At 37.6% G+C, this 12,458-nt stretch overlaps 1 protein-coding gene across 1 annotated transcript in view; it reads right to left on the bottom strand.

Moving 5' to 3' along the window:
* The window catches only part of COL19A1 (collagen type XIX alpha 1 chain), a 284,762-nt gene that overhangs the window by 218,934 nt on the left and 53,370 nt on the right, over positions 1 to 12,458 (bottom strand). Inside the window, exons 8-10 of the mRNA XM_081141246.1 lie at positions 11,057 to 11,182; positions 9,712 to 9,774; positions 1,422 to 1,475 (exon numbers count right to left, since the gene is read on the bottom strand). Of these exons, the coding sequence (XP_080997372.1) occupies positions 1,422 to 1,475; positions 9,712 to 9,774; positions 11,057 to 11,182 (243 nt within the window). The remainder of the gene's footprint in view (positions 1 to 1,421; positions 1,476 to 9,711; positions 9,775 to 11,056; positions 11,183 to 12,458) is intronic.

Genomic DNA, 12,458 nt, shown 5'->3' with positions numbered 1-12,458 from the left:
AAGCCCAAGTAAATATAAACTTGCATCAAGGTATCATTGCTCAATACAGTTTGTTGGATTTCACTGCATTTAACCTTTACACTACCGCAGGAGGAAAAAAACAAAACAAAACATATTGGGCTAATTTCTATAAGAAAAAAAGCAGCATCAGTAAAGCAGTCAAATATCAAAGATACATTTTAAAAGGACTTAAAAAAACACCTGAATGTGGGCTATAAAGCTGAAACTCACAGAAGCAAACAGTATGGTGGGTAGCAGAGGGAAAGGGGTGGGGGACAGTAGAGGGTCAAGGGGGCCAAATATATGGTGACGGGAGAAGGTCTGACTTTGGGCAGTGACCACAATGCAATATACAGATCATGTATCATAGAAATCTATACTTGAAACCTATGTGATCTTAGTATCCAAGTCACCCCAATAAATTTAATAAAAAAGAATAACATTTATCAAACCATTAAAAAAATCTGAATGATAATTCTGAACCTCCTACCACTTCAGCTTCAGCTACTCCTGTGACAGCCTTAGGTTAATAACCACAAGGGTCACGGCCTTCTAGGTAATGAAACACAATGGACTAATCTGGTATTAGTGCAGCTAGATCAGGTACAGAAACTGACACTAACCTATTTCAGTGAAGAAGAGAACTGTCTTAGCGTCAACTCATGAAACTTCAATAGTTCAGCAACTTAAGTTTTATATATATACACATATATATAAACACACACATATGTAACTAAGGCAAGGCAACTGCAGTTAAATTTACAAATACAACATTTCAAAGTTTCTATAAAAACTGAACTAAGATGCTGAACTGCAACACTAACCACTTAGGAGTAAATTCAATATTTAGAATCATCTATAGTATTAGAGAAGACAATGTGAAAATCAACCATCTTATGACATAAATACTATATGTACAGCATGTATTGAAATATATCTCTTGTATTTTTATTTATAATATCTCATGTGGTACTATGTTCATTTAAATGTTTACTTAATTTATGTCTGCAGTAAAATATGTATTAAAGGAGACTATACTGTACATAAAATAGTGAAATTAAGAAGGCTTGGTGCTCTTAGAATAATGACCAATGCTCTAGACCAGAGGTCCACAAGTTTTTTCTGCAAAGGGCCAGACAGTAAATATTTTAGACTTTGGAGGCCATATATCTCTGCCACAATTACCTAACACTGCTGTGTAGCACAAAGGCAAACTTAAGACGATACACAAACAAATGAATGTGGTTGGGTTCTAGTAAAACTTAGTTTACAAAATCATACAGCAGTTTGTGGCAGCCCCGCTGCAGGGCCACAGTGTGCTGAGCCCCGCACTTCAGACTTGCCCTGTATGCTCACCATTCCTATCTGCTACAACCGTATAAAACAGCCACAAAGTTTAATCAAATAGCAAATCAACATACCTTTTCCCCAGGAATTCCAGGAGCACCAAATTCACCTTTAATACCAACTGCACCCTAAAATACAGAAATGCTCGTTAGGAGGTTTATCCTAAAGTGTATTAATCGCTACCGTTGTCGAAGAGAATCTACTATTTCATAGGTGAGTTGCTTTTGCTTGCACCCAAGTCTGCACCCTAAGTTTCTTCCTCATATTATCCACAAGTCAGTAAACTACACAGTTGACAATTAATAATTTAAAAATTAATAATTAATAAACATCAAAGTGCTAATCAAAACTAAATATTCTCCACATAGACATACGTAATTCAGTTTTGTGATTTATTTATCAAAGATAAGAAATGATTCTATTGCTGTTCCCACAACTAATACCTGATACTTCCAATTCAAGTAAATCATGCAATTTCAGGCTCTAAGGCACTCATATTTGTTTCATTTAGTGTGCCTGACCTTCCACTACATCCACCAGGAAAAACCCCACAGCTGGGTCAAGCCAATTCTCAGCTTCCCTGCTATTCCACCTAACCTGGAAAAATCTGCTTCAATGAAGCTGGTGAGTTGTCTACATCTGCCATGATGGCTCTATCACAAATTTGATCTAATAAATTTATCCTTTAAACAATGGAAAACAATGTAAACTTTTGGAATGAGTTTCTCTACCTACCACTAATGCTTGGTGGAGATTTAAAAGTATATAAGAATTTTATGAATATAAATGCCATTAGAACAATAATATTATATGTTGATTTCAGATTTAAGGCACACAAGTAACTGTCAACTCCAAGTTCCCATAGATTCAATGAGATTATATCAGATTGGATAAAACTGATACAAAACCAAAAAGAAATATTCTTTATTGGACAAAAATTCAAAATGCATAACATTAAATTCTACTTCTGTAAAGTTATTATTAAGGTAAGATATTCATTCTTTAAAAGAAATTCTGAACATATTTTCATGCACCTATTTTTGTTGGTGTGGTGCGGTGTGGCTCAGAATAGGCATATGAGTAGTGTCATATTGGAAAGAAAATACAAGGATCACTAGTAACCTCTGGGTTAACACATTAGACTATTCAAAATGGAAACTTCCATGTAGTGAGATTAGAGGGTGGGGTAGTAGAAAGTTTTTGACTATCGAGTCAAGTAAATAAACTTAATAAATGTTGAATTATTTTGATTTTCTCTAAAAGTATATTAGCAAAGCAATCATTTCATAAAGCCTACCCTTTTTGAGTAATTAACTGCATCTGTGAAAGATAAGACAAAAATGAACTAGAAAATTATTCCCAAAATAGAGCTCAGATCACACTCCCCCTTAGGTTCAAGAACACAGAAATTGAGCTGCTATTTTATAAAACTCAGAGAATTTCAACTCTGAAGCGGTTGAAGGTATTAACAAGGGTCTTAAAGGACTGAGAAAGCAAAGTGGTTGCTAAGTAATTAGGTTGCCAACTATACTTGCTAAGAAAAAGGAATTAAAAGATTCAGAAAATTACAATAATTGAGTGTGAAAAGTATTAATTATTATTTCAGATAATGTCATCCAGAGTTTAGTCTCGGACAGAGGGCATGGTCAGAATGGTTTGATTAGGAGCCCTGACGTGGAATACTGATCATATCTAGGTGTTCAAACATAAACAGTGTTTGAATCTCAAACCATCTTATGCCATCAAAGAGGCTCATCATCTTTATCAAAAATTTAAAAAGCATTAAATCAGATTAATGAAGCATCACAGTGGGAATGAGAATATAGGCAAATAAAGACAGGCGTTAAATCATGCCAAAACGTGTGGCTTTTCCCCATATATTTCTGATTCTATGTTAACTAATTGGCCAAATCAAGCTAAAACTAGTCAGGTCACTATGTGAAAAGAACTTTTGTTTTTTAAAGGGAACAGTGACTAATGTAACAGTCCTCTATGATTTATCTAGCTCTTTCTTTGCAAATTGACTCTGTGCTCCCTGGCAGGATCCCCTGGGCAATTAGGGCATTGAATTTACAGGTTCCAGAAACAGCTGAGTTGATGATTTGGACTTCCTTGAGGAACAGTGTTCATTCACTCACTCAACATACTTTTAGCTCCCATTATGCGCTACTCGGTGTGTGGTGCTCACAGAACTCATATGCTAGTGGGGGAAATAAACAGATGCATACTCATAACACATCAGGTGGCAATAAAAGTGCTAAGGAAAGAAAGAAGACAGAGGTGGAAAGAAGGGATGCTTTTCATATAGAGACGTCAGAGTAGGGTTTTAAACTCATTCCTGAGCAAGAGCCTGCGTGATGTGAAGAGCGCCAAGTGGAAATCTGGCAGAACATTCCAAGTACAGTGGTCCCTGGGTTTTCGAATGTGATCCGCTCCGGAAGCCCGTCCGAGCTCTGAAACGTTGGCAAACCGAGGGACCCACAGCGACAGCTGGGCCTCGGGATCCTGCCCTCAGTGGGGGCCGCGGGGCATGTTCAACTCCCGAGGGGGCTTCGAAAACCAAAGCATTTAATTCCAGGTTTAGGGCATTCAGAAACAGAAATGTTCATCCATGGAGACGTTGGAAAACCGAGGTGCCACTGTATATGGAAACTGGTGCAAAGGCCTTGGAGCAGGAATGAACAGAGGAGGGCGTAGGAGAGGATATGGGGTGTGGGGGGTGAGGTGGGGAGAGCTCTACACATGATGTGAAGCTTGTGGCCCATGGTTAGAGCTTCAGTGTTTATCCTGAGGGAGGCAGAAAGCCACTGGTGGACTCTGACTCAAGCAGGGGGGACCTACATGATTATGCAGAATAACTGTCTAACTCAGAGCCTATGGGCATAAATAAAAGTAAAATTTGCTCTTATAAAGCTGCCACAGATCACAGTAAGGATTCTCATAATTTAAAACCTTTATAGTGAGAAATACATAATTTGGAAAGAGATTTGGAAATTGTATTCTCAAAACTTTTCTCATTTTAGCTCATCGCACCAAAAATAAGATGCACAAGATTAGAAATATATATCTTACAGTTAATAAGAAAAGGTAAATTATAATTGCCTCTGAGTGGCTCCCAGTCAACATTATCTAAGCATAACAATGCAAGGAATCTCTTCAAAACCTAGTATGCTGCATCTAAGAAGTCTTGTGAAATAATTTTGAGAATAAAAGACACAGATTTGAATGAAATATTGAAATCATTGAGTGACATTTTGAAAAAGTTAACTATCAATAAATTATTAATATTTACTACAAGTAGCATATACAACAAGATTTTTATATACTAAAACATTTAATTAACTCAAAATTCTAAAGATATCTTTGTTTTCGGTCAAGTCGCATAACAAACTACATGCAACCTGAAGGGATTATCTCCACCTGTCCTGCAACATGTGCAGTTACACTGTGGATGGAAACAGAGGAAACATTTGCTGAATATCTACTATGTTGCAGTTTCTGATATAAATGTTCTTTATACATTTTACTGTATTCCTTCGCAATAAGCCATTGACAAGGTGTTATTAAAGATCATTTTCAAAGCGAGTAAGAGGTGAACAGGATTCAGTCCCAAATGGTTCAGGCTCCACAATGGTACTCCTTCTGCTACACTGTCCTGTCTCCCCTAAATATCCTTTCTTGGTCTTATAGACAAGGAAAACCTTGAGAACAGCATTTGGTTCCCTTAGTAACACTGCACTTCTGGTCATTTCACAAATTTAACTATTCAATATGCCTTAGAGCAAAATGAGTTTTGATTTCAAGCTATTTGGGCATTGTGTGGTGCACCTACTCCAATAACGAGAATTATATACCAGACTTAAACACAGAACAATGCCATCTTTATTTATTGCACATTAAAGTTGTAGGATCACATAGTACAACAGAAGCAGGAACAGACTCATCATCAATACCTTAAAATGAAACAATATATTCAAGTTTATTACAAGTGCCAGGAAAGCTGAACACATTCATGGCCATGGTCATCTGAAGTCGTATTTACACAGCAAGGGTTATGCTGGTTTAATAAAATGCTGGTGTTTGTATTAAAAAATAAAGGAAGTATACGGATGAACTATTTGTTTTGTTTTATAGACTATCAATTTATTTTATCCCAGCTATTTTTGCTTTGCCACTAAAATTTCTTGACATTATAAGTTTTGTGTAGCCTGGAAGTTAAAACAAATGTTAATATTTTAAAGATATATTACAAATAGGCAGCCATGTAATGCACTGTAACTCTGAGATACATTTTTGTATATTTTATAGATTTGGTATATAATAAATTTGCTAATAATTATAATTTTTAATGGTTCCTTTCTTCCTAGTTTTTTTTCCTACTGGTTTTCATTCCTATAGAGGGAGGGAAGGCTCCTTGAACAAATCATTATTAGATTATAAAAGCAGTGAGAATAAGTTCTGTGCTTTCTCATTGCTGATATAGCTTCAAAATTTAGCACACTTTTGATTATAATAATAAGAGTTCAATAAATAGTTGTTAATGAATGAATGTGATAAAGTAGGCAGTTAGATAGGCATGAGTAGAGTAGGAACAATAGGCCAGGCACAGAAGGTCACCAGGGTGGAAAGTCCCTGGTACCTAGCAATGGGCAAAACTGGGCTAAGACCTCACCCCCAAGATGACCTTTCTTCCCCTAGCATATCGCTGGTCATGCTGGTCACGCAGTATAGACCCCCTGACCTTACATATCGCTGGTTATGCAGTTTGGACCTCCCCTGACCTTTCTTCACCTGGCATGTCACTAGTCATTTGGTAGACCTCCTTTAAGAGGAACACGGAGGGTGGAGAATAGCCTCATAGACTCCTATGCAAACCCTTACATGACCAATCCCTTAAGCATTAAGCCCTAGAGGTAACATCTAGGCCTTAGTTGTATTTCAGCTACAGGCCTAGAAATATACAACCTACCAAGACTGAATCATGATAAAATAGAAAACCTGAACAGATTATTAGCAAGGTAATTAAATCAGTAGTTGAAAATCTCCCAACAAACAAAGGCATAGGACCAGATAGCTTCACTGGTGAATTCTATCAGACATTCAAAGAAGGATTAATACCAATCCTTCTCAAACTCTGCCAAAAAAAAAACAGAAAAGGAGGAAAGTCTTCCAAATTTATAAGGCCAACACTACTCTGATACCAAAACAAACAAGGATGCCACAAGAAAAGAAACTTACAGGTCAATATTCCTGATGAACATAGATGAAAAATCCTCAACAAAATAGTAGCAAACCAAATTTAACAATACATTTAAAGGATCATAGACCATGATCAAGTGGGATTTATGTCACAGATGCAGGGTGGTTTAACATCCACAAATCAGTCAATGTGATATTCCACATTAACAAAATGAAGCATAAAAACCACATGATCATCACAATAGATTCTGAAAAAGCATTTGACAAAATTCAATATCCATTTATGATAAAAAAAAATCTCAGCAAAGTGGGTATAGATGGAAAATACCTCAACATAATAAAGGCCTCATATGACAAGCCCACAGCTAATATCAAACTCAATAGTAAAAAGCTGAAAGTCTTTCCTCTAAGCTCAGGAATCAGACAAGAATACTCACTCTCACCACTTTCATCACAGTATTAAAAGTCCTAGCAAGAGCAATTAGGCAAGAAAAAAAATAAAAGGTATCCAAATTGGAAAGGCAGAAGTAAAATTGTCACTATTTGCAGATAATAGAACACTATATATAGAAAGATATTATATATAGAAAGCCCTAAAGGCTCCGTCAAAAAATTGTTAAAACTAATAAACCAATTCAGCAAAGTTGCAGGATACAAAATCAATACACAAAAATCTGTTGTTTTTCTACACACTAATAATAAACTACCAGAAAGAGAAATAAAGAAAACAATCCCATTTACAACTGCACAAAAGGAATAAAATACCTAGGAATAAGTTTAACCAAGGAAATGAAAGACCTATATATTGAAAACTGCAATATATTAGTGAAAGAAATTGAAGAATATACAAGTAAATGGAAAGACATTCCATACTCATGGATTAGAAGAATCAATATTGTTAAAATGTCCATACCAACCAAAGTAATCTACAGGTTCAATGCAACCCCTATCAAAATCCCAATGCATTTTTTTAATGAAAAAATACATAAAACAAACAATTCTAAAACTTGCATGGACCACAGGAAATGCCAAATAGCCAGAGCAATCTTCAAAAGAGAGCAAAGCTGGAGGTATTACACTCCCCGATTTCAAACTATACCATAAAGCTATAGTAATTAAAACAGTATGATACTGACATAAAAACACATTGATCAATGGAACTGAACAGAGAGCCCAGATAGAAACCCACACATACATGGTCAATTAATTTACAACAAAGGAGTCAAGAATATACAAAGTGGAAAATACAGTTTTTCCAATAAATAGTGTTAGGAAAACTGGACAGCCACCTACCAAAGAATAAAACTTGACCACTATCTTACACCATACACAAAAAATAACTCAAAATAGATTAAAGATTTGAACCTAAGACCTGAAACCATGAAGCTCATAGAAGATAACATAGCCATTAAGCTGCTTGACATAGGTCTTAAAGATGGTTTTTTGAAAGTGATACCAAAGCAAAAGCAACAAAAGCAAAAATATACCAGTGGGACTTCATCAAACTAAAAAGCTTCTGCATAGCAATGGAAGCCTCAACAAAATGAAACAGCAACCTACTGATTGAATGGAAGAAAATATTTCTAAATCATATATCTGATAAGGGGCTAATATCCAAAACCTGTAAAGAACACATGCAATTCAATAGCAAAAAAACAACCAAACAAACAATTAAATGTGGTTAAAAAATGGACAGAAGATCTGAATGGACAAAGAAGACCTACAGATGGCCAACAGGTACATAAGAAGATTCTCAACATCATTAATAATCAGAGAAAACCAAATTACATCCATAATGATATATCGCCTCACATCTGTTAGAATGACTATTATAAAAAAGACAATAACAAGTGTTGGCAAGGATATGGAGAAAAGGGAACCCTTGTACACTGTTGGTAGAAACATACATAACATAAATTATTGGAGCAGTTATGGAAAACAGTATGAAAGTTCCTCATAGAATTAAAAATAGAACTACTTTGATCCAGCAATTCCACTTCAGGGTATTTATCCAAAGAAAATGAAAGCACCACCTCAATAAGATATGTGCACTCCCATGTTCACTGCAGCATTATTTAAAATAGCCAAGATGGCCCAGCCGGATGTGGTTCAGAGGTTGAGCATCGACCTAGGATCCAGGAGATCGGGGTTCGATTCCCGGTCAGGGCACATGCCCGGGTTGCGGGCTGCAGCCGATCAATGACTCTCTCATCATTGATGTTTCTATCTCTCTCTCTCCCTCTCCCTTCCTCTCTCTGAAATCAATAAAGATAAAAAAATTAAAAAATTAAAAATAATAAAATAAAATAGCTAAGACAAGAAAACAATCTAAGTGTCCATTGATGGATGAATGGATAAAGAAACTGTGGTGACATATATAATGAGTCATACAAAAAAAGATAAATATTGTATGAGCTCTCTTACATGTGGAATCTTAAAAAAAAAAAAGACCATAGATAAAGAGAACAGATTGGCAGTTGCCAGAGGTGGGGGGAGAAAATGGGAGAGGTGAGAGAATGGGTGAAGGATATAAATTTTTTTAAAAATATATCTTTATTTTAGAGAGAGGACGGGAGAGGGATAGAGAGAGAAACAGAGACATCGATATTGAGAGAGTCATTGATCGGCTGCCTCCTGCACACCTCTCTGACTGGGGATCGAGCCCACAACTGCAATCTGGGCATGTGCCCTGACAGGGAATCGAACTGGAATCTCCTGGATCATAGGTTGATGCTCAACCCCTGAGCCACACCATCCGGGCAAGGATATAAACTTATTAAGTTAAGAAAGAATCTTCAGTGGGGACCCATCAGCAGACAAGAGAAAATTCAAGTATCTGAAAAATAGAATGTTCAAGAAGGCTAGGGCACAACTAAAAACTAAACTTTCTTGTCCACAATTTTGCTTACTGGTTACAGGTACAAAGATTTGGGTTTCCAAAGCTTTTCAAATTTCAGTCCTGCCTTCTAATAGTAACTCAAAAGTAGATTTGAATGCTGATGTTAGTCTTCCTGAATTCAGTGATCAGCAACTAAATATAGCCCTTGATAATCATTTAACAAAAATGTGCGCTTGTATGAGACATAGAAAAATGAGACAGACACATTTTATAAGTCATTTTGAACAAATCCACTTTCATCTCAACAGTGTTGGGTGGTGTCTTACCGGTTCTCCTTTATCTCCTTTCTGACCAAGTGGGCCTGGAGCTCCTGGTAATCCTGCTTCTCCCTGAGCAAAAAGGGAATTTCTGTGTTATCAGACATTCTGCCACACTGATCTAAAGACAAGTAGTTTATAAATATTATGCTGATAATAGTAAGTTACAGTTTTGCTTCCCTCTGAGCTGATGCTGGGCCCTCCGCTGGAGTGTCCTTCCCTTGCTCATAGGCTCACTGCTCTCCCTCATCCTGTCCCCATGAGACCTTCCACGGACTGGGACAAGTGCTGCACCTCGTACTTGCTTTTCAGTGGAGCTTTCTACACGGCATGAGTCACTAGAGGAAATCTAAGATTCCTCCAAACTTTCACCTAACCCCTATCCCCGCTCCTCCAGCCAAGGGTGAAGTAGTAGCAAGATGTGCTAAGGGCATACATTAGGTCGCAGTGCTAGGGGACATCCTGCTCTATGTGCTGGGGCAAGTTCTCCTTTCCTCTTTCCCTTACTCAGGAATGAACACAGAGGAATGCCACACTCAGCCTACTTTTTAGCACAGGCCTCATGACTTCTATTAACATCCACGAAAGAAGTTAATGTAGGTCCATGAGCCCAGCTTTCCCAACCAGGGGGCCATACTTGGCATACTACAAATTAGATATGCGTGGAAAAATACTGTCAGGATACAAAACTAAAAGATTGTCAATGGTTCTTTTTTTAAAAAAAATTATCTTTATTGTTGAAAGTATTACAGATGTCCCTTTCCCCCCCACTGATCCCCTCCACCCCGCATTCATCCCACTCCCAGGCCTCCCCCATACCAGTGTCTGTGTCAGTGGGTTATGCTTAAAATGCATACTGGGGTCCAAGGAAAACAAATTCTTTGAGTATTTCCCATACAAATAATGACAGAGGGAGATAGCCGTAAGTTGGGGATACTGGATAAATACAGTCTCCACACAACAAAGGTATACTATGTAGTGTCTTTGTGTATGTGTTAAAGGGAAGACCGTGTTTCCTTCAACTGCGAATTCCCAGAATTGAAGCCTATCCTTGGCACATGTTAAGTACTCAGTACCTGTCTGTTGTACAGGGTGTTCCTGCCTTCACCTTCGTATACATTCTAACTCGCTCCCTGAAAAGCAGGTCTGATGGGCTCAGAACTATCCAGATAAAAAAACTCAGGAAATCCTAACCCCAAGCCCTTCTCTTAACCCACCCCCATGACCGAGTGGCTTAGGCATTTGATTCAACTAGCAGTAAAGGACAGGCACACTGTGCACCAGGGCCACATCCGAGGGGCTGGCTCCCTGTGTGCAGCGGCTTCTCAGCGGGCATAGACTAATACGAGCATACCTTGTTTGGAATGCACTGGCACCGGTCTTCAGGTTCCTGCTTTGCTGGCAGATACGCAGGCACTTTGCTGGCATGAGAGGGTAGTGATAATGATGCAGTACTTCCAATGCCATCCTGCTCTGGGCACTGAAATCCAAAAAGAGGCTTTAGGAAATGGGCAAATTCCAAACAGTCTGACATTGTAAAAAATGACTGCGGTTACCTGTTAGAACTCCCTTCTAATTAACCAAAAGTTGGCACTAGTGTGTGAAAGTTTGTAATGCCTTCGCTCTCTCACTAGCCCCCCGAATGTTTAATTACGCTGACAGCGCACTAAAAACGCATCAACATGTTGGTTTGGGTGAGACATTCTGAAGCTATTACAGATGACTTTATGACAAGTATAGTAATAACAAACATTTACAATAATTGCATTGTTAAAATAAAACAATTTATCCAAATAACATCTATATGTGTTTGGGGAGCAAATTTTAAAATAATGTAATTTGAACTTTTAAGGCATAGTTTACTTCAACAAGATGATTGCAAAGGTGTGTAAAAGTAGAAGATAAGTCCTTTTTTACACTGTAAGATGCTATATATTAAGTTATATCTTATTCCAGTCTATTGTCCTTAAAGTTATTAAAAAGTCGCCACTGTAACAGACAAGTGGTGAATTTTATACTTATCCAGTGGGTTCAGTACATGTGGGACAATGTTACAAAGCAGTGAACTTTTTGTCTCTTCAAAAATCAATCCAGATAATGTCTAAAGAGGGTAAACACATCTTTTCCTCTCAATATTTACCAGGCTCCTTCCTCACCAGTTTTTCATAACTCTGAGTTTGCAATTTAGGGGAAGGGGTTCACACGTGACTTTGCATACTACAAATTAGATATGCATGGAAAAATACTGTCAGGATACAGAACTAAAAGATTGTCAATGGTTCTTTTTTTTAAAAAATTATCTTTATTGTTGAAAGTATTACAGATGTCCCCTTTTCCCCCCACTGATCCCCTCCACCCCACATTCATCCCACTCCCAGGCCTTCCCCATACCAGTGTCTGTGTCAATGGGCTATGCTTAAAAACATATAAGTTCTTTGATTAATCGCTCCCCACCCACTCCCCGACCCCCACCTTCCCTCTGAGATTCCTCAGTCTGTTCCATGATTCAACATCTCTGGATCTATTTTGTTCATCAGTTTTTTATTAAATTCCATGTATGAGTGAGATCATGTGGTACTTGTCTTTCTCTGCCTGGCTTATTTCACTTAGCATAATACTCTCCAGTTCCCTCCATGCTGTCCCAAAGGGTAAGAGATCCTTCTTTTTTACAGCTGCGTAGTATTCCATGGTGTAAATGTGCCACAGCTTTTTTATCCACTCATCTACTGATGGGCACTTGGGCTGTTTCCAGATCT

The sequence above is a fragment of the Miniopterus schreibersii genome, assembly GCF_964146895.1.
Source record: "Miniopterus schreibersii genome assembly, chromosome: 6".
In the NCBI taxonomy this organism is placed as follows: Eukaryota; Metazoa; Chordata; class Mammalia; order Chiroptera; family Miniopteridae; genus Miniopterus; species Miniopterus schreibersii.
This window is presented reverse-complemented; position numbering and strand designations above follow the sequence as displayed.